Source organism: Manacus candei, unplaced genomic scaffold (genome assembly GCF_025592945.1).
Source record: "Manacus candei isolate 608988 ecotype Guabito, Panama unplaced genomic scaffold, ASM2559294v1 h1tg000316l, whole genome shotgun sequence".
Classification (NCBI taxonomy): Eukaryota; Metazoa; Chordata; class Aves; order Passeriformes; family Pipridae; genus Manacus; species Manacus candei.
This window is the reverse complement of record NW_026138364.1, coordinates 74,291-93,789: the sequence shown is the minus strand read 5'-3', so window position 1 is coordinate 93,789 and position 19,499 is coordinate 74,291. Positions and strand designations below refer to the sequence as shown.

The window sequence follows — 19,499 nt, the reverse complement described above, 5'->3', positions numbered from 1 at the left end:
GGTGGGATTTGGGGGATCCCGGGAGGTCCTGGGTGGGTTTTGGGGGGTCCTGGATGGGATTTGGGGGAATTTTTGGGCGGGGGGTCCCTGGGGGGGGGGTCTTGAGGGTCCCAATTTGGGGGATCCCGGGAGGATTTTGGGGGGTCCCGGGGGAGGGTCCCGAGGATTTTGAGCTTTCCCTGAATTTTGGGGTCCCGGATTTGGGTTTTTCCCTGGATTTTGGGGGTCCCGGATTTTGGGGGTCCCAGGATGGGGTTTTCCTGAATTTTGGGGGTTTCCCAGAATTTTGGGGATTTCCCTGGATTTGGGGTTTTTCCCTGAATTTAGGTTTCCCCCTGGATTTGGGTTTTTCCCTGGATTTTGGGGGTCCCGGATTTGGAGGTCCTGGATTTTGGGGGTCCCAGGATGGGGTTTTCCTGAATTTTGGGGGTTTCCCTGAATTTTGGGGATTTCCCAGAATTTTGGGGATTTCCCTGGATTTGGGGTTTTTCCCTGAATTTGGGTTTTTCCCGGATTTTGGGGTTTCCCGGGATTTGGGGGGTCCCAGCTTTTGGGGTCCCGGATTTGGGTTTTTTCCGGGATTTTGAGGTTTCCCAGAATTTTGGGGTCCCGGATTTGGGTTTTTCCCTGGATTTGGGTTTTTCCCGGGATTTTGGGGTTTCCCGGGATTTTGGGGGGGTCCCAGAATTTTGGGGTCCCGGATTTGGGTTTTTCCCGGGATTTTGGAGGTCCCATTATGGGATTTTCCCGAATTTTGGGGATTTCCCTGAATTTTGGGGCTTTCCCTGGATTTTGGGGGTTTCCCTGGATTTTGGGGTCCCGGATTTGGGGTTTTTCCCGGGATTTTGAGGTTTCCCGGGATTTGGGGGTCCCGGATTTTGGGCGTCCCAGGATGGGATTTTCTCGAATTTTGGGGGTTTCCCTGAATTTTGGGGATTTCCCAGAATTTTGGGGATTTCCCTGGATTTGGGGTTTTTCCCGGGATTTAGGTTTTCCCCTGGATTTGGGTTTTTCCCTGGATTTGGGGGGATCCCAGAATTTTGGGGTCCCGGATTTTGGGGTTTCCAGGATGGGATTTTCCTGAATTTTGGGGATTTTCCTGAATTTTGGGGGTTTCCCTGGATTTGGGGGGTCCCAGAATTTTGGGGTCCCGGATTTGGGTTTTTCCCTGGATTTGGGGGGTCCCGGATTTGGGGGTCCCGGATTTTGGGGGTCCCAGGATGGGATTTTCCTGAATTTTGGGGATTTCCCTGAATTTTGGGGTCCCGGATTTGGGGGGTCCCAGAAGTTTGGGGTCCCGGATTTGGGGTTTTCCCTGGATTTTGGGGTCCCGGATTTGGGGGTTCCCAGGATTTTGGGCGTCCTGGATTTTGGGGTCCCAGATTTGGGTTTTTCCCTGGATTTTGGGTTTTTCTCTGGATTTTGGGTTTTTCTCTGGATTTTGGGGTTTCCCTGGATTTGGGTTTTTCCCTGGATTTTGAGGTTTCCCCAGATTTTTGGGGTTTCCCTGAATTTTGGGGTCCCGGATTTGGGTTTTTCCCGGGATTTTTGAGGTCCCGGATTTTGGGGGTCCCATGATGGGATTTTCCCGAATTTTGGGTTTTTCCCTGGATTTTGGGTTTTTCCCTGGATTTGGGGGGTCCCAGAATTTTGGGGGTCCCAGGATGGGATTTTCCCGAATTTCGGTTTTTTTCCCTGGATTTTGGGGGGGTCCTTCCCCCTCCCCCCCCCCCGCACGTGACACTCTCGCTTTCGATTCCCAACAAGCCCCGCCCCCTCCCCGTGACCACGCCCCCTTTCTGGCCACACCCCCCCGGTGACCCGGGAACCGACCAATCAGAGCCCGAGGGCGGGGCCAAGCCCGGGGCGGGGGCGGGGGGTCCTGGAAGGGGCAAAAAAAAAGGGACCGGAGGGGTTTAAAAAAAAAAGGGTCCTGGAAGGGGAAATTCAGGGGCCCGAGGGGGGAATTGGGGTCCTGGAAGGGGAAATGAGGCCCTGGGGGTGTCTTTGGGGTCCTGGAAGGGGAAATTCAGGGGTCTGAGGGGTAAATGGGGTCCTGGAAGGGTAAATGGGGCCCTGGGGGTGGCACTGGGGTCCTGGAAGGGGAAATTCAGGGGCCTGAGGGGCAATTGGGGTCCTGGAAGGGGAAATTCAGGGTTTTAGAAGGGTAACTGGGGTCCTGGAAGGGTAAAAGAGGCTCCTGAGGGGGTTAAAGAGGCCCTGAGGGGGTAATTGGGGTCCTGGAAGGGTCAAAAAGGCTCCTGAGGGGGTAAATGGGGTCCTGAGGGGTGAATGTGGTCCTGGAAGGGTAAATGAGACCCTGAGGGTGTCACTGGGGTCCTGGAAGGGTAAATTCGGGGTCTTGAGGGGTGAATGGGGTCCTGGAAGGGTAAATGAGGCCCTAGGGGAGTAACTGAGGTCCTGGAAGGGTAAAAAAGGCCCTGAGGGGTAAATGAGGGCCCTGAGGGGGTAATTGGGGTCCTGGAAGGGCAAACGAGGTCCTGAGGGAGTAACCGAGGTCCTGGCAGGGTGAAAGAGGCCCTGAGGGGGTAAATGGAGCCATGAGGGGTCCTGGAAGGGCAAATGAGGCCCTGAGGGAGTAACTGAGGTCCTGGCAGGGTAAAAAAGGCTTCTGAGGGGGTTAAAAAGACCCTGAGGGGGTAATTGGGGTCCTGGAAGGGCAAAAAAGGCCCTGAGTGGGTAAAAAAGGCCCTGAGGGGTAAAAAAGGCCCTGAGGGGGTAAGTGGGGTCCTGGAAGGATTAAAAAGGCTCCTGAGGGGGCAAAAAAGTCCCTGAGGGGTAAACGAGGGCCCTGAGTGGGTAACTGGGGTCCTGGAAGGGCAAATGAGGCCCTGAGGGAGCAACTGAGGTCCTGGAAGGGTGAAAGAGGCTCCTGAGGGGGTAAATGGGGCCCTGAGGGGTGAATGGGGTTCTGGAAGGGTAAATGAGGCCCTGAGGGAGTAACCGAGGTCCTGGAAGGGTAAAAGAGGCTTCTGAGGGGGTTAAAAAGACCCTGAGAGGATAATTGGGGTCCTGGAAGGATTAAAAAGGCTCCTGAGGGGGCAAAAAAGACCCTGAGGGGTAAATGAGGGCCCTGAGTGGGTAACTGGGGTCCTGGAAGGGCAAACGAAGCCCTGAGGGAGCAACTGAGGTCCTGGAAGGGTAACAGAGGCCCTGACGGGGTAAATGAGGGCCCTGAGGGGGTATCTGGGGTCCTGGAAGGGTCAAAGAGGCCCTGAGGGGTAACTGAGGTCCTGGAAGGGTGGAAAAGGCTCCTGAGGGAGTAAATGAGGCCCTGGGGAATAACTGGGGTCCTGGAAGGGCCAGTGAGGGCCTTGAGGGGGTCAAAAAGGCCCTGAGGGGGTAAAAAAGGCCCTGAGGGGGTAACTGGGGTCCTGGAAGGGTAAATGAGGCCCTGAGGGAGCAACTGAGGTCCTGGAAGGGTAAATGAGGCCCTGAGGGGGCCGAAGAGGCCGTGAAAGGGTGAAAGAGGTCCTGGAAGAGTAACTGGGGTCCTGGAAGGGTCAAAGAGGCCCTGGGGAAGTAATTGAGGTCCTGGAAGGGTAAAAAATGTTCCTGAGAGGGTAAATGAGACCCTGAGGGGGTAAAAAAGGCCCTGAAGGGGTAATTGGGGTCCTGGAAGGGTAAATGGGGTCCTGGGAGGGTCAAAGAGGCCCTGGGGGGGTAACTGGGGTCCTGGAAGGGCAAATGAGGCCCTGAGGGGGTAAAAAAGACCCTGAGGGGTAAATGAGGGCCCTAAGGAGGTAGTTGTGGTCCTGGAAGGACAAATCAGGCCCTGAGGGGGTAAAGGGGGTCCTGGGGAGTAGCTGGGGTCCTGGAAGGGTCAGAGAGGGCCCTGGGGGGGTAAAAAAGGCTTTGAGGGACTAATTGGGGTCCTGGAAGGGCAAAAAAGGCCCTGAGTGGGTAAAAAAGGCCCTGAGGGGTAAACGAGGGCCCTGAGGGAGTAACCGAGGTCCTGGCAGGGTGCAGGAGGCTCCCGAGGGGCGGGCGAGGCCGTGGCAGGGCCGGGTCAGGGTCGGGGTGTGGCCCTTGGGTGCCCTCGACACCCCCGGGCGCTGTGGGTGCCACGGGGACGGTGCCACGGGGACAACGTTGGGGACAGCGTTGGGGACAGCGGAGCCTCCACAGGTGGGAGAGGGGGGGACCCCCCAAAAACACACCCGGGGGGGGTCCTGGAAGGGGAAAAGGGGGTGTTTTTTTGGGGGGGGAGGGGACCCCCCGAGGCCTCGGGGCGGGAAAAGGGAAGTGGAAGGTTCCGGAAGCTGCCGGAGCTCGGGGGGGGAAGAGGGGGAGGGACCCCCTAAAACAGGGGGGGAGGCTCAGATGGGACCCCCCAAAAGTTTTTGGGAGCCTCCCGTGGGCACCCGGGACCCCCCAAAACCTTCTGGGACCCCCCAAAAATACCCGGGACCCCCCAAACAGGAGGGGAGGCTCAGCCGGGACCCCCCAAAAACCTCTTGGGACCCTCATCTGGGACCCCCCAAATCTCGTGGGACCTCCCAAAAACACCCGGGACCCCCCAAAAACTTCCTGGGATCCTCCCCTGGGCACCCGGGACCCCCCAAATCCCTGGGGAGACTCAACCGGGACCCCTCAAAAACCTCTTGGGACCTTCATCTGGGACCCCCAAAAATACCCGGGACCCCCCAAAACTCGAGGGGAGACTCAGCCGGGACCCCCCAAATCTCTTGGGACCCCCCAAAAACACCCGGGACCCCCAAAAACCTCTTGGGACCCTCATCTGGGACCCCCGGAACCACTGGGACCCCCAAATCTTTGGGGACCCTCACCCGGGACCCCCCAAAACCTCTTGGGACCCTCCCCTGGGCCCCCGGGACCCCCCAAAACCTTCTGGGACCCCCCCAAAAATACCCGGGACCCCCCCAAAACACGAGGGGAGGCTCAGCCGGGACTCCCCAAAAACCTCTTGGGACCCTCATCTGGGACCCCCGAAACCTCTGGGACCCCCCAAATCTTTGGGGACCCTCACCCGGGACCCCCAAAAATACCCAGGACCCCCCAAATCTTTGGGGAGACTCACCCGGGACCCCCCCAAAAACCTCTTGGGACCCCCCAAAACCCCTGAGGAGACTCACCCGGGACCCCCCCAAATCCACTGGGACCCCCCAAAAACCTCTTGGGACCCTCCCCTGGGCACCCGGGACCCCCCAAACCCCTGGAGACCCCCCCCAAATCACCCAGAACCCCCCCAAAAATCCCGGGGACCCTCCCCAAGACGCCCCCGACCACCCGGGTCCCCCCAAAATCCCACCTGGGACCTCTCCCCAAAACACCCGGGACCCCCCCCAGAATCCCTGGAGATTCTCCCCGGACCCTCAGGACCCCCAAACCCCCAAATTCCACCTGGATCCCACTTGGGACCCCCCAAAATCCCTGGAGACACCCCCCCCGGACCCCCAGGACCCCCCAAAATCCCTGGAGACCCTCCTCAAGACCCCTGGGACCCCCCCAGGACCCCCCAAAACCCCCAGATCCCGCCTGGATCCCACTCCTGACCCCCCCAGGACCCCCAGGACCCCCCCAAAAACCCCAAATCCCACCTGGGACCCCTCCCCAAAACACCTGGGACCCCTCCTGGACACCCAGGACCCCCCAAAATCCCTGGGGACCCTTCCCCAAATCCCACCTGGGACCCCCCAAACCCCCCTAATCCCACCTGGAGCCCACCTGGAACCCCCCCCAGGACACCCCAAAATCCCAGGGGACCCTCCCCAAGACCCCTGGGACCCCTCAAAACCCCCCTGCTCCCACCTGGAGCCTCCCGGGACCCCCCCAGGACCACCCAGGACCCCCCAAAATCCCCCCCGTGCCCCCTCCTCGCTCCCCCTCTCCCCTCTGTTTTCCCCCCCAGGCCCCTCCATGGACCCCCAGGACCCCCCAAACCCCCCGGATCCCCCCCTGGATCCCCCTTCTGCCCCCCCAGGACCCCCCAGACCCCCAAATCCCCCCTGGATCCCACTCAGGACCCCCCCAGGACCCCCAAAACCCCCAAATCCCTCCTGGATCCCACTCAGGACCCCCCAGGACCCCCCAAAATCCCTGGATCCCCCCAAAATCGCTGGGTCCCCCCCAAACCTCCTCCCTTGTTCCCCCCCAGGCCCCTCCTGGACACCCAGGACCCCCTAAAATCCCTGGAGACCCCCCCCCAGGACACCGAGGACCCCCAAAAAATCCTGGGAGACTCTCCCCAAGACCCCTGGTACCCCCCAAAATCCCTGGAGACCCCCCCCAAAATCCCTTGATCCCCAAACCTCCTCAATCCCCCCCAAACCTCCTCCTTCTGTTTTTCCCCCCCAGGCCCCTCCATGGACCCCCAGGACCCCCCAAACCCCCCGGATCCCGCCTGGATCCCCCTCCTGCCCCCCCCAGGACCCCCCAAACCCCCAAATCCCTCCTGGATCCCACTCAGGACCCCCCCAGGACCCCCCAAAATCCCCCCCGTGCCCCCTCCTCACTCCCCCTCTCCCCTCTGTTTTCCCCCCCAGGCCCCTCCATGGACCCCCAGGACCCCCCAAACCCCCCGGATCCCGCCTGGATCCCCCTCCTGCCCCCCCCCAGGACCCCCCAAAACCCCCAAATCCCCCCTGGATCCCACTCAGGACCCCCCCAGGACCCCCCAAAATCCCTGGATCCCCCCAAAATCGCTGGGTCCCCCCCAAACCTCCTCCCTTGTTCCCCCCCAGGCCCCTCCTGGACACCCAGGACCCCCTAAAATCCCTGGAGACCCCCCCCAGGACACCGAGGACCCCCAAAAAATCCTGGGAGACTCTCCCCAAGACCCCTGGTACCCCCCAAAATCCCTGGAGACCCCCCCCAAAATCCCTTGATCCCCAAACCTCCTCAATCCCCCCCAAACCTCCTCCTTCTGTTTTTCCCCCCCAGGCCCCTCCATGGACCCCCAGGACCCCCCAAAACCCCCAAATCCCACCTGAGACCCCTCCCCAAAACACCTGGGATCCCCCCAAAACCCCAAATCCCACCTGAGACCCCTCCCCAAAACACCTGGGACCCCCCCAAAACCCCAAATCCCACCTGGGACCCCTCCCCAAAACACCTGGGACCCCCCAAAATCCCTTGATCCCCCAAAAACTCCTCGATCCCCCCCGAACCTCCTCCTTCTGTTTTTCTCCCCCAGGCCCCTCCATGGACCCCCAGGACCCCCCAAACCCCCCGGATCCCGCCTGGATCCCCCTCCTGCCCCCCCCAGGACCCCCCGGACCCCCCCCCTCTCTGTCCCGCGCCGGTCCCGCCCGGCTCCGGGCCCTGCAGGCCCTGGTGGCCCTTTCGGAGGCCTTGGTGGCCCCCCAGTCCCTGGGACCGGCGCTGGAAGAGGCCGGGGCGGCCCTGGCGGAGGCCGAGGGGGTCCTGGGGGCTCTGAGGGGGGCCCTGGACGCCCAGCTGGCCGCGGCGGCCCCGGCCACGGCGCCGGACGAGGACCCCGGGATGTTCCGGGCGCTGGCCGCGCTGGCCGAGGCGGCGGCCGAGGAGATCGGGCGGGAGCTGGACGGGATCCGCGTCCGCCGGGCGCTCTTCCAGGCCGGGCAGGGCCTGGCCCTGGCGCTGCTGGCCGTCGTCAGCCCCATCAGTGAGTACCAGGCCAGCGGGGACCAGGAGAAACCAGTATGGGCCAGTAGAAACCAGTAGGGACCGGTAGAAACCAGTATGGACCAGTAGAAACCAGTATGGACCAGTACAGAGCAGTGGGGACCAGTATGGACCAGTATGGAGCAGTGGGGACCAGTACAGACCAGTATGGACCAGTATGGACCAGTATGGACCAGTACGGACCAGTATGGACCAGTATGGACCAGTAGGAAGCTCTACAGACCAAGGGAGACTTTCCCCTGCCCTGACCAGTATGGACCAGTTCAGACCAGTATAGACCAGTATGGACCAGTCTGGAGCAGTTTAGTTGAGCAGGGAGTACTGGGAGGGACTGGGAGGGGACTGGGGACACTGGGATGGCACTGGGATGGCACTGGGAGGGCACTGGGGACACTGGGATGGGGACACTGGGATGGTGGCACTGGGATGGCACTGGGGACACTGGGATGGGGACACTGGGATGGGGACACTGGGATGGCACTGGGGACACTGGGATGGGGACACTGGGATGGGGACACTGGGATGGGGACACTGGGATGGCACTGGGGACACTGGGATGGTGACACCAGGGTGGGGACACCGGGCTGTCCCCTGTCTCCGTGGTGACCCTGGTGACACGGCCCTGTTCCCACAATGTCCCTGGTGACACTGGGGTGGCACTGGTGACACTGGGAGGGCACTGGTGACACTGGGGTGGCACTGGTGACACCATGGTGTCCCTGGTGACCCTGGGATGGTGACACTGGTGACCCTGGTGCCACATCCCTGTCCCCGCAGTGTCCCTGGTGCCACCAGGATGGTGACACTGGTGCCACCAGTGTGTCCCTGTCCCCTCAGTGTCCCTGGTGACCCCGGGATGGTGACCCTGGTGCCACCAGTGTGTCCCTGTCTCCACAGTGTCCCTGGTGACCCTGGTGACCCCAGGATGACCCTGGTGACCCTGGTGCCACATCCCTGTCCCCACAGTGTCCCTGGTGACACTGGGATGTCCCCTGGCCCCCATGGTGTCCCTGGTGACCCCAGGATGTCCCTGGTGACCCTGGTGCCACATCCCTGTCCCTTGTCCCCGCAGTGTCCCTGGTGACCCCAGGATGACCCTGGTGACCCTGGTGACACGTCCCTGTCCCCTCAGTGTCCTTGGTGACCCCTGGGATGTCCCTGGTGCCACCAGGCCAGTGCCACCCTGTCCCCTGTCCCCTCAGTGTCCCTGGTGACCCCGGGATGACCCTGGTGACCCCAGGCTGTCCCTGGTGACCCGTCCCTGTCCCCTGTCCCCGCAGTGTCCCTGGTGACCCCGGGATGACCCTGGTGACCCCAGGCTGACCCTGGTGACCCGTCCCTGTCCCCTGTCCCCGCAGTGACCCTGGTGACCCTGGGATGACCCTGGTGACCCCAGGCTGACCCTGGTGCCACATCCCTGTCCCCTCAGTGTCCCTGGGATGACCCCGGGATGACCCTGGTGACCCCAGGCTGACCCTGGTGACCCGTCCCTGTCCCCTGTCCCCGCAGTGACCCTGGTGACCCCAGGCTGTCCCTGGTGCCACATCCCTGTCCCCTGTCCCCACAGTGACCCTGGTGACCCCGGGATGACCCTGGTGACCCCAGGATGACCCTGGTGACCCGTCCCTGTCCCCTGTCCCCGCAGTGACCCTGGTGACCCTGGGATGACCCTGGTGACCCCAGGCTGACCCTGGTGCCACATCCCTGTCCCCTCAGTGTCCCTGGGATGACCCTGGGATGACCCTGGTGACCCCGGGATGACCCTGGTGACCTGTCCCTGTCCCTGTCCCCTCAGTGTCCCTGGTGACCCCGGGATGACCCTGGTGCCACATCCCTGTCCCCGCAGTGACCCTGGTGACCCTGGGATGACCCTGGTGACCCCAGGCTGTCCCTGGTGACCCGTCCCTGTCCCCTGTCCCCGCAGTGACCCTGGACTGGGCCCGCCAGGCCCTGGGCGTGTCCCCCGAGGGCCACCTGGTCCCGCTGCTGGCGGCCAGCGCCGTGCTGTGCGAGGTGGCCCTGCGCTCCTTGGCCGCCTCGCGCCGGCGCCTGGCCCAGGCCCGGGGCCACCAGCGCCGGCTGGCCCTGCGCCACCGCGCCCGAGCCGACCACATCGCGGCCACCAGGACCGCCCTGGAGGCCACCAGGGCCACCGGAGGCCGGGTGGCCGCCGCCCTGGCCGGGCTGGGAGAGGTGACGGCCCACCTGAGGGATTTGGTGGCCGCGGTGACCAGGGAGGCGGGGGTGGCCCGGCTGCTGGGGACGCGCCCGGGGACCTTCCCCGAGAGCAGGAGGGTCCTCGGGGACATCGTGGTGGCCTTGGGGACACTGGGGGGGGGGGGGGGGGACGGGGGGGTGGAAGAGGTGAGGAGGAGGTTGGGGGAGGTGGCGGAGGGGGAGGGGTGAGCGGGGACGGGGGGGGGGGGAGGTGAGGGGTGGGGTGGGGACACCTCGATGTCCCCGGGACCCCTCCCCGTGTCCCCAAGGTGGCCCCGAGGGGGCCACCTTGGGGACACGGGGAGAGGTCCCGGGGACGTCAGGGGGTCACCTGGGGACACCTTGGGGACATTAGGGTGTCACCTGGGTCACTTTGGGGACACTGGGAGGGTCCTGGGGACATCGGGGTGTCACCTGGGGACACTTTGGGGACACTGGGAGGGTCCTGGGGACACCTTGGGGACACTGGGAGGGTTCTGGGGATGTTGGGGGGTCACCTGGGGACACCTTGGGGACATTGGAAGGGCCTTGGGGACACTTTGGGGACATTGGGAGGGGTCCTGGGGACACCTTGGGGACACTGGGAGGGGTCCTGGGGACACCTTGGGGACACTGGGAGGGTTCTGGGGATGTTGGGGGGTCACCTGGGGACACTTTGGGGACACTGGGAGGGCCTTGGGGACATCAGGGTGTCACCTGGGGACACCTTGGGGACATTGGGGGGTCACCTGAGGACACCTTGGGGACATTGGGAGGGCCTTGGGGACACTTTGGGGACACTGAGAGGGGTCTGGGGATGTTGGGGGGTCACCTGGGGACACTTTGGGGACACTGGGAGGGTCCTGGGGCCCCCTTGGGGACACTGGGAGGGGTCCTGGGGACATCAGGGGGTCACCTGGGGACACTTTGGGGACACTGGGAGGGTCCTGGGGACGTCAGGGTGTCACCTGGGGTCACCTTGGGGACATTGGGAGGGTCCCTGAGGACATTGGGAGGGTCCTGGGGACACCTTGGGGACACGGGGAGAGGTCCTGGGGACGTCAGGGGGTCACCTGGGGACACTTTGGGGACACTGGGAGGGTCCTGGGGACGCCTTGGGGACACTGGGAGGGTCCTGGGGACATTGGGGTGTCACCTGGGGACACTTTGGGGACACTGGGAGGGGTCTGGGGATGTTGGGGGGTCACCTGGGGACACCTTGGGGACATTGGAAGGGCCTTGGGGACACTTTGGGGACATTGGGAGGGGTCCTGGGGACACCTTGGGGACACTGGGAGGGTCCTGGGGACACCTTGGGGACACTGGGAGGGTTCTGGGGATGTTGGGGGGTCACCTGGGGACACCTTGGGGACATTGGGAGGGCCTTGGGGACACTTTGGGGACACTGAGAGGGGTCTGGGGATGTTGGGGGGTCACCTGGGGACACCTTGGGGACATTGGGAGGGTCCTGGGGACACTTTGGGGACATTGGGAGGGTTCTGGGGATGTTGGGGGGTCACCTGGGGACACCTTGGGGACATTGGAAGGGCCTTGGGGACACTTTGGGGACATTGGAAGGGCCTTGGGGACACCTTGGGGACACTGGGAGTGTCCTGGGGGCACCTTGGGGACATTGGGGTGTCACCTGGGTCACTTTGGGGACACTGGGAGGGTCCTGGGGACATTGGGGTGTCACCTGGGGACACTTTGGGGACACTGGGAGGGTCCTGGGGACACCTTGGGGACACTGGGAGGGTCCTGGGGACATTGGGGTGTCACCTGGGGACACTTTGGGGACACTGGGAGGGTCCTGGGGACACCTTGGGGACACTGGGAGGGTTCTGGGGATGTTGGGGGGTCACCTGGGGACACCTTGGGGACATTGGAAGGGCCTTGGGGACACTTTGGGGACATTGGGAGGGGTCCTGGGGACACCTTGGGGACACTGGGAGGGTCCTGGGGACACTTTGGGGACACTGGGAGGGGTCCTGGGGACATTGGGGTGTCACCTGGGGACACCTTGGGGACTCTGGGAGGGTCCTGGGGACACTGGGGGGTCACCTGGGGTCACCTTGGGGACACTGGGAGGGTCCTGGGGACATTGGGGGGTCACCTGGGGTCACCTTGGGGACACTGGGAGGGGTCTGGGGATGTTGGGGGGTCACCTGGGGACACTTTGGGGACACTGGGAGGGTCCTGGGGACATCCTGGTGCCCCCAAGGTGGCCCAGGGGACATGGGGGTGGCCTTGGTGTCCCCAAAAGAGGGACATTGGGGTGTCCCCAAGGTGGGGACCCTGTTGGGGACACTGGGGGGACATTTGGGGTCCTTTTAGGGACACTGGGGGAACATTTGGGGTCCTGCTGGGGACACTGGGGGACATTTGGGGTCCTGTTGGGGACACTGGGGGGACATTGGGGTCCTGTTGGGGACACTGGGACCTTTTTGGGGACCCCGAGGGGACATTGGGGGCTTGGTGGGGACACTGGTACCTTTTTGGGGACCCTGAGAAAACATTGGGGTCCTTTTAGGGACACTGGGGGGACATTTGGGGTCCTGTTGGGGACTCTGGGACCTTTTTGGGGACCCTGAGGAGACACTGGGGTCCTTTTAGGGACACTGGGGGACATTTGGGGTCCTGTTGGGGAACCCGAGGAGACACTGGGGTCCTTTTAGGGACACTGGGGGGACATTTGGGGCCGTGGGGTCCTTTTAGGACCCTGGGGGGGATCGGGGTCCTGTTGGGGACAGAGGAGGACATTTGGGGGCCTTTTGGGGGCACAGAGGGGACATTTGGGGTATTTTTAGGGACACAGGGGGGACATTGGGGCCGTGGGGTCCTTTTAGGGACCCTGGGGGGACATCAGGGCCCTTTTGGGGACAGAGGAGGACATTTGGGGTCCTTTTGGGGGCACAGAGGGGACATTTGGGGCCGTGGGGTCCTTTTAGGGACACTGGGGGGACATGGGGGCCCTTTTGGGGACCCTGAGGGGACATTGGGGTCCTTTTAGGGACACTGGGGGGACATTTGGGGTCCGTTTGGGGACACTGGGACCTTTTTGAGGACCCCAAGGGGACATTTGGGGTCCTTTTAGGGACACTGGGGGACATTTGGGGTCCTTTTGGGGAACCCGAGGGGACATTGGGGTCCTTTTGAGGACACTGGGACCTTTTTGAGGACCCCAAGGGGACATTTGGGGTCCTTTTAGGGACACTGGGGGGACATCGGGGGCTGTGGGGTCCTGCTGGGGACACTGGGGGAACATTTGGGATCCTTTTGGGGACCCTGGGACCTTTTAGGGACACTGGGGGGACCCCGGGGCCCTGTTAGGGACATGGGAGGACATTTGGGGTCCTATTGGGGACCCCGGGGCCCTGTTGGGGACATCGGGGTCCTGTTGGGGACATTTGGGGTCCTGTTGGGGACATTTGGGGTCCTGTTGAGGACATCGGGGCCCTTTTGGGGACATTTGGGGCCCTTTTGGGGACATTTGGGGTCCTGTTGGGGCCATGGGGGCCCTGTGGGGTCCCCGGCTCCCCGTCGCCCCCCGGGTGTCCCCCGCTGTCCCCCCAGGGCGGGGTCCCGGGCCCGGTGACGTCCCCTCGCCCATCCCCTCCCCCCCCCGGGCCGGGCCCGGCCCCTCGTCCTGTCCCCGCCCCCCCCGCAGTGTCCCGTCCCCCCCCCCGGAGTGTCCCCCCCAGTGTCCCCCCAGAGCGGCCCGAGGTGCCCCCGCAGCCACCCCAAGTGTCCCCGACGTGTCCCCAAGTGCCACCCGCGGCCATGGAGACCCCCGGGAGCGCCCAGGTGGGACAATCCCGGCACGGGGGGGGGACACGGGGGGGACACGGGGGGGGCACAGGGGGCAGGGGGGGCATTGGGGGGACACGGGGGTGGCACAGGGGACACGGAGGGGGGAGAAAAGGGGACAGGGGGTGGCACAGGGGATGGGGGGGACACGGGGGTATCACAGGGGACGGGGGGGACATTGGGGGGACACGGGGGTGGCACAGAGGATGGGGGGGCAGGGGGTGGCACATGGGACGGGGGGGACACGGGGGGTGGCACAGGGGACGGGGGGGACATTGGGGGGACACGGGGGGTGGCACTGGGGACAGGGGGACACAGAGGAGGGGGAAGGGGACGGGAGGGATACGGGAGGGTGGCACAGGGGACACGGGGGGACACGGGGGTGGCACAGGGCATGGGGGGGCAGGGAGTGGTACATGGGACCGGGGGGACACGGGGGGACACGGGGGTGGCACAGAGGATGGGGGGGACATGGGAGGGTGGCACAGGGGACGGGGGGGACACGGAGGGGGGAGAAAAGGGGACAGGGGGTGGCAGAGGGGACAGGGGGGGACACGGCGGGGCGGAAAGGGGACAGGGGAGTGGCAGAGGGGACATAGGGGGCAAGGGGTGGCACAGGGGATGGGGGGAGCAGGGGGTGGCACAGGGGACACGGGGGGACACGGGGGGTGGCACAGGGGACAGGGGTGGCAGGGGGGACAGAGGGGACACGGGAGGGGGCGGGGGGACAGGGGGTGGCTGGGGGGTGGCAGGGGTGACAGGGGGTGGCAGGGGGTGGCAGAGGGGGGACACAGAGAGTGATACGGGGACGGGGGGGTGGCAGAGGGGGACATGAGGGGGGGCAGGGGGTGGCAGAGGGGGAGAGATGGGACAGAGGGTGGCAGAGGGGACAGGGGGTGACAAAAGGGACAGGGGTGGCAGAGGGGATGGGGGTGGCAGGGGGGGAAAGGGGACGGGGAGAGGACAGGGGGTGGCAGGGGGTGACACGGGGACGGGGGGGTGGCAGAGGGGGACGGGGGACATGAGGGGAAGGGGGGACATGAGGAGGGGCAGGGGGTGGCAGGGGGTGGCAGGGGGGGACAGGAGGTGACAGAGGGGGTGGCAGAGAGGACAGGGGTGGCAGGGGGTGACAGAAGGGGCAGGGGGACATGAGGGGAAGGGGGATATGGGGGGCAGGGAGTGGCAGAGGGGACAGGGGTGGCAGGGAGTGGCAGGGGGGGTGGCAAGAGGGTGGCAGGGGGGACAGGGGGACATGAGGAGAAGGGGGGACAGGAGGGGGACAGAGGAGACAGGGGGGACAGAGGGGACAGGGGGGACAGGGGGTGGCAGGGGGGTGGCAAGAGGGGGACAGAGGGGACACAGAGGGTCGGCAGGGGGGTGGCAGAGGGGACACAAAGTGGCAAAGGGGGACAGAGGGGGGACAGGAGGTGACAGGAGGTGGCAGGGGGTGGCAAGGGGGGACAGGGGGTGGCACAGGGGACAAGGGGACAGAAGGGACGGGGGCAGGGGGGTGACAAAGGAGACAGGGGGTGACAAAGGGGACAGGGGGTGACAGAAGGGATAGGGGGACAGGGGGCTGGGGGTGGCAGGAGGGACAGAGGGGACAGGGGGTGGCACAGGGGATGGGGGGACAGTGAAGGGGGTGGCAGGGGGGTGGCATGGACAGGAGGGGGTGACAGGGACAGGAGGGGGTGGCAGGGGCAGGAGGGGGTGACAGGGACAGGAGGGGGTGACAGAGGGGACAGAGGGAGGGGGGATGTCCCCAAATGGGACAGGAGAGACCTCCAGGGAGGGGACAAGGGGGACACTCAGGAGGGGACAAGGGACAAGAGGGACCCCAGGAGGTGACAAGGGGTCCTTGGGAGGGGACAGGGGGGACACTCAGGAGGGGACAAGGGACAAAAGTGTCCCTTGGAGGTGACAAGGGGGACACAGGGAGGGGACAAGGGGGACACTGAGGAGGGGACAAGAGGTACCCCAGGAGGTGACAAGGGGGACCCTGGGAGGGGACAAGGGGGACACCGAGGAGGGGACAAGGGATAGGGGGGTCCTTGGGAGGGGACAAGGGGGACACCCTGGGAGGTGACAAGGGGGACCCCGGGAGGTGACAAGGGCCACCCCCTCCCCCGTGCCATCCCCGCCACCTCCCCGTGTCCCCCCAGGTGTCCCCCGAGGTGTCCCCCGAGATGCCCCCCGAGGTGCCCCCCGAGGTGTCCCCCGCGTCCCTGGAGCCGCTGGTGGCCGCGGTGGCCGCCCTGCACGAGCTGGGCGCGGCCCTGGGGGCCACCGCGGGCGACCTGGCCCTGCCCCCGCCGTGCCCGTCCCTGCGGGGGGCCCTGGTGGCCTTTGGCCAGGACGTGGCCCGCGCCCTGCGCCCGCCGCCCGCCTTCCCCCTCAGCGCCGTCCTGACCCGGGCCACCGGCGATGCCGCCCCCGATGCCACCGGCGACGCCAACTGGCCCGAGGTGGTGGCCGCGGCCCGGGCGTGGCAGGCCGAGGTGGCCGCGGCCGAGGCCGCCTGGGCGGGGCTGAGCCGCCGGGCCGCCGAGCTGGGCGAGCTCTGCCAGGCCGTGGCTACCGCCGAGGGGGGCGGCCGTGGCGCGGCTGGAGGCCACCACGGCACAACTGGAGGCCACCGAGGGCCGGTGCCACCGAGGGCTGGGCGACCTCCTGGCCGCCGCCGTGGCCACCCGGGACCTGCTGGCCTTGGGCAAGGAGGAGGTGGCCACCGCCCTGAGCGACCACGAGGCGCGGCTGGCCCGGGGCGCGGCGGCGCTGGCGGCGGCCACCGAGGAGCAGGAGGAGGTGGCCGTGGCGCGGAACGAGGGCCGCGGCGGCTGCCGGGAGGGCGCGGAGGGCGCGGGAGGCCGCGGGGCCGCTGCGGGCGTTGGCGGCCGCCTGCGAGGGCGCGGCCCGGCTGCACCGGGGCATTCCTCGCCCGCGTCCGCGCCGCCGTGGCGGCCGCCCAGGAGGCGGCCGGAGGTGGCCGAGTTGGTGGTCACGGTGGCCACGGGGTGTTGGCGGGGGCGGAGGTGGGCCGAGCGGGCCGTGGTCGGCCGCGGGCGGGCTGGGCCGGCGGCACCTCGGGGGCATCGCGGGCGACGTGGCCGTCCGGCTGGCCGGGGCGGGCGCCGGGGCGGGCGCCGGGGCGGGGGACGTGGAGGAGAGGATCCGAAGGGCCCGGGGGGACATCCCGGCCCTGCTGGAGGGGAAGTGACGTCAGCGGGGGACGCGGTGACGTCACCGGGGACGCTGTGATGTCATCGGGGACGTGGTGACGTCACCGGGGACGCTGTGATGTCATCGGGGATGTGGTGACGTCACGGGGGACGCCGGTGATGTCATCGGGGATGTGGTGACATCACCGGGGATGCTGTGATGTCATCGGGGACGTGGTGATGTCACGGGGGACGCCGGTGATGTCATCGGGGATGGTGACGTCACTGGGGGTGCTGTGATGTCACGGGGGGCACTGTGACATCACCGGGGACACCGGTGATGTCACTGGAGATGATGACGTCACAGAGGACACTGTGATGTCATCGGGGACACCGTGACGTCACCGGGGACACCAGTGACGTCATAATTGGGATTGTGACGTCACTGGGGGACACCGATGATGTCATCGGGGATGGTGACATCACTGGGGGTGTTGCGATGTCACCGGGGATGTTGTGATGTCATCGGGGACACCGTGACGTCATTGGGGACACCAGTGACGTCATAATTAGGATTGCGACGTCACTGGGGACACCAATGATGTCATCGGTGATGTCATCAGGGATGATGATGTCACTGGGGGTGTTCTGATGTCATTGTGGATGACATCACCGGGGACACCAGTGATGTCACTGGAGATGATGACGTCACTGAGGGCACTGTGATGTCACCGGGGACACCAGTGACGTCATAATTGGGATTGTGACATCACTGGGGACACCAGTGATGTCATTGGTGATGTCATCAGGGATGGTGATGTCACTGGGGGTGTTGTGATGTCACGGGGGACACCGTGACGTCACCGGGGACACCTGTGATGTCACTGGAGATGATGACGTCACTGAGGGCACTGTGATGTCATTGAGGACACCGTGACGTCACCGGGGACACCAGTGATGTCATCGTGGATGGTGACGTCACTGGGAACATCGTGATGTCACTGGGGACACTGTGATGTCATCATGGACACCAGTGACGTCACCGGGGATGCTGTGATGTCATCAGAGCCGGCGACGTCACCGGGGACGCTGTGATATCACCAGGGAGCTCTGTGACGTCAGCGAGGACGTTGGGACAGCATCAGGGACGCCAGTGACGTCACCAGGGACAGCAGTGACGTCATCACAGATGGCGACGTCACCGGGGACGCTGTGATGTCATTGTGGACACCGTGACATCACCGGGGACCCCAGTGATGTCACCAGGGTGATGACGTCACCGGGGACACCAGTTCGGTCACCGGGGACATCAGTGACGTCACTCGGGTTGCTCTGATGTCATCGGGGGCGGGTGACATCACGGGGGACGCTGTGATGTCATCGTGGACACTGTGACGTCATCGGGGACACCAGTGATGTCATCCTGGACGGTGACATCACTGGGGACGTCGTGATGTCACCGGGGACACTGTGATGTCATCGGGGACACCAGTGATGTCATCGGGGATGGTGACATCACTGAGGATACTGTGATGTCACCGGGGACACCGTGACGTCATTGAGGACATCAATGATGTCATCGGGGACACCAGTGACGTCACCGTGGACACTGTGATGTCATCGGGGACACCAGTGATGTCATCGGGGATGGTGACGTCACTGGGGATGCTGTGATGTCATTGTGGACACTGTGATGTCATCCTGGACACCAGTGATGTCATCCTGGACAGCGACATCACTGGGGGTGTTGTGATGTCATCGTGGACACTGTGACGTCATCGGGGACACCAATGATGTCATCCTGGACAGTGACATCACTGGGGGTGTTGTGATGTCACCGGGGAGACTGTGATGTCATTGAGGACATCAGTGATGTCATCGGGGTGGTGATGTTGTGATGTCATTGGGGACGGCGACATCACTGAGGATGCTGTGATGTCATCGGGGACACCCTTACATCACTGGGGACACCAGTGACGTCACCAGTGACACTCTGATGTCATCGGGGATGGCAGTGACGTCACTGGGGACTCTGTGATGTCATGGAGGACACCAGTGATGTCATGGAGGACACCAGTGACGTCACCGGGGATGCTGGGATATAATTGGGGACGATGACGTCACCAGAGACGCTGTGATGTCATTGGGGGCGTGGTGACATCACCAGGGATGCTGTGATGTCATTGGGGATGTGGTGACGTCACCAGAGACGCTGTGATGTCATCGGGGATACGATGACATCACCGGGGACAGCAGTGACGTCATCGGAGACAGTGACATCACCAGTGTCCCCAATGACATCACAACCTCCCCAATTAGGGGTGATGACGTCACCGGGGACGCTGTGATGTCATCGGGGACACCGCGACGTCATCAGGGACAGCAGTGAGGTCACCGGGGACGCTGTGATGTCATCCGGACAGGTGACGTCACTGGGGACGCTGTGACGTCGTCGGGACGCCGGTGACGTCACCCGGGGGGGTGCTCTGACGTCATCACGCCCCCCCCGTCCCTGCCCCGTCACTCGTCCCGCGGGAAAACCGGGAATTCTGGGACCAATCAGCAGCGGCCGTCGGGATGAGAGGGAAGTGGGAATCCCGTGCCCCGGGATTTGGGGCATCGGGCCCCGCCCACGGGGGATTTTTGGGGTTGATTGAGGAATTTGGGGGGGGATTTTTTTCTATTAAATGG

At 64.6% G+C, this 19,499-nt stretch overlaps 2 protein-coding genes and 3 long non-coding RNA genes across 8 annotated transcripts; 4 read left to right on the top strand and 1 right to left on the bottom strand.

The window, feature by feature from the left end:
- The first annotated feature begins 2,365 nt into the window (after positions 1 to 2,365).
- On the top strand, positions 2,366 to 3,439 carry LOC127465124 (uncharacterized). The gene is made up of 3 exons (XR_007901869.1): positions 2,366 to 2,498; positions 2,589 to 2,869; positions 3,293 to 3,439. It is a non-coding gene; the product is annotated as an uncharacterized LOC127465124 (long non-coding RNA).
- A 533-nt stretch (positions 3,440 to 3,972) lies between these two features.
- LOC127465131 (uncharacterized) lies at positions 3,973 to 10,053 on the top strand. Its single transcript, XM_051775630.1, has 3 exons — positions 3,973 to 4,149; positions 7,178 to 7,627; positions 9,572 to 10,053. Exons 2-3 carry the CDS (start codon positions 7,186 to 7,188, stop codon positions 10,051 to 10,053), a joined length of 924 nt encoding a protein of 307 aa, XP_051631590.1. The 5' UTR covers positions 3,973 to 4,149; positions 7,178 to 7,185.
- A 1,060-nt stretch (positions 10,054 to 11,113) lies between these two features.
- Positions 11,114 to 11,690, top strand: LOC127465126 (uncharacterized). Of its 2 annotated transcripts, none has more exons than XR_007901872.1 (3): positions 11,114 to 11,142; positions 11,515 to 11,567; positions 11,650 to 11,690. It is a non-coding gene; the product is annotated as an uncharacterized LOC127465126 (long non-coding RNA). The 2 variants fall into 2 exon arrangements; XR_007901871.1 differs by having other exon boundaries at positions 11,130 to 11,173.
- A 1,839-nt stretch (positions 11,691 to 13,529) lies between these two features.
- LOC127465123 (translation initiation factor IF-2-like) lies at positions 13,530 to 19,474 on the top strand. Of its 3 annotated transcripts, none has more exons than XR_007901867.1 (3): positions 13,530 to 13,647; positions 15,813 to 17,045; positions 19,232 to 19,474. XR_007901867.1 is itself a non-coding variant. In XM_051775592.1 (3 exons), the coding sequence occupies exons 1-2, from the start codon at positions 13,624 to 13,626 to the stop codon at positions 16,926 to 16,928; spliced, it is 1,140 nt and encodes a 379-aa protein (XP_051631552.1). In that variant the 5' UTR covers positions 13,530 to 13,623; the 3' UTR covers positions 16,929 to 16,969; positions 19,199 to 19,474. The 3 variants fall into 3 exon arrangements, 1 of the variants encoding a protein (XP_051631552.1); XR_007901868.1 differs by lacking the exon at positions 19,232 to 19,474 and adding an exon at positions 18,442 to 18,692 and having other exon boundaries at positions 15,813 to 16,985; XM_051775592.1 differs by having other exon boundaries at positions 15,813 to 16,969; positions 19,199 to 19,474.
- Positions 17,000 to 18,490, bottom strand: LOC127465125 (uncharacterized). The gene is made up of 3 exons (XR_007901870.1): positions 18,398 to 18,490; positions 17,660 to 17,818; positions 17,000 to 17,102 (listed from the first exon to the last, which is right to left on the bottom strand). It is a non-coding gene; the product is annotated as an uncharacterized LOC127465125 (long non-coding RNA).
- Positions 19,475 to 19,499: the final 25 nt, after the last annotated feature.